This window comes from Acanthisitta chloris, unplaced genomic scaffold, assembly GCF_000695815.1.
Source record: "Acanthisitta chloris isolate BGI_N310 unplaced genomic scaffold, ASM69581v1 scaffold41678, whole genome shotgun sequence".
NCBI classification, from domain to species: domain Eukaryota; kingdom Metazoa; phylum Chordata; class Aves; order Passeriformes; family Acanthisittidae; genus Acanthisitta; species Acanthisitta chloris.
This window is the reverse complement of record NW_008686127.1, coordinates 5994-6213: the sequence shown is the minus strand read 5'-3', so window position 1 is coordinate 6213 and position 220 is coordinate 5994. Positions and strand designations below refer to the sequence as shown.

The 220-nt window shown below is 39.5% G+C and overlaps 1 protein-coding gene across 1 annotated transcript in view; it reads right to left on the bottom strand.

The window, feature by feature from the left end:
- LOC103807269 (arginine and glutamate-rich protein 1-like) overlaps positions 1-220 on the bottom strand; it is a 4831-nt gene that overhangs the window by 2044 nt on the left and 2567 nt on the right. Inside the window, exon 2 of the mRNA XM_009079993.1 lies at positions 33-116. Coding sequence (XP_009078241.1) covers positions 33-116 — 84 coding nt within the window. The remainder of the gene's footprint in view (positions 1-32; positions 117-220) is intronic.

Genomic DNA, 220 nt, shown 5'->3' with positions numbered 1-220 from the left:
CCCTACAAACAGTTAACTATGTCTTCACATACCAGTTTAGCTTGTGCTTCTGCAATTTTTCGATTATTCTCTTCTAGTATTCGCTCTAGTTCCTCACGCTTTGCACGCTCTTCTTCCTAAAGGGGAGGACAGGGCAAGATGTTAGTAAAGTAAAATACTCATTTCTGCATGTTCACTAATCTTTCTCAGAATTCTTTCGTGAACTGACTTGGCAGGTTTT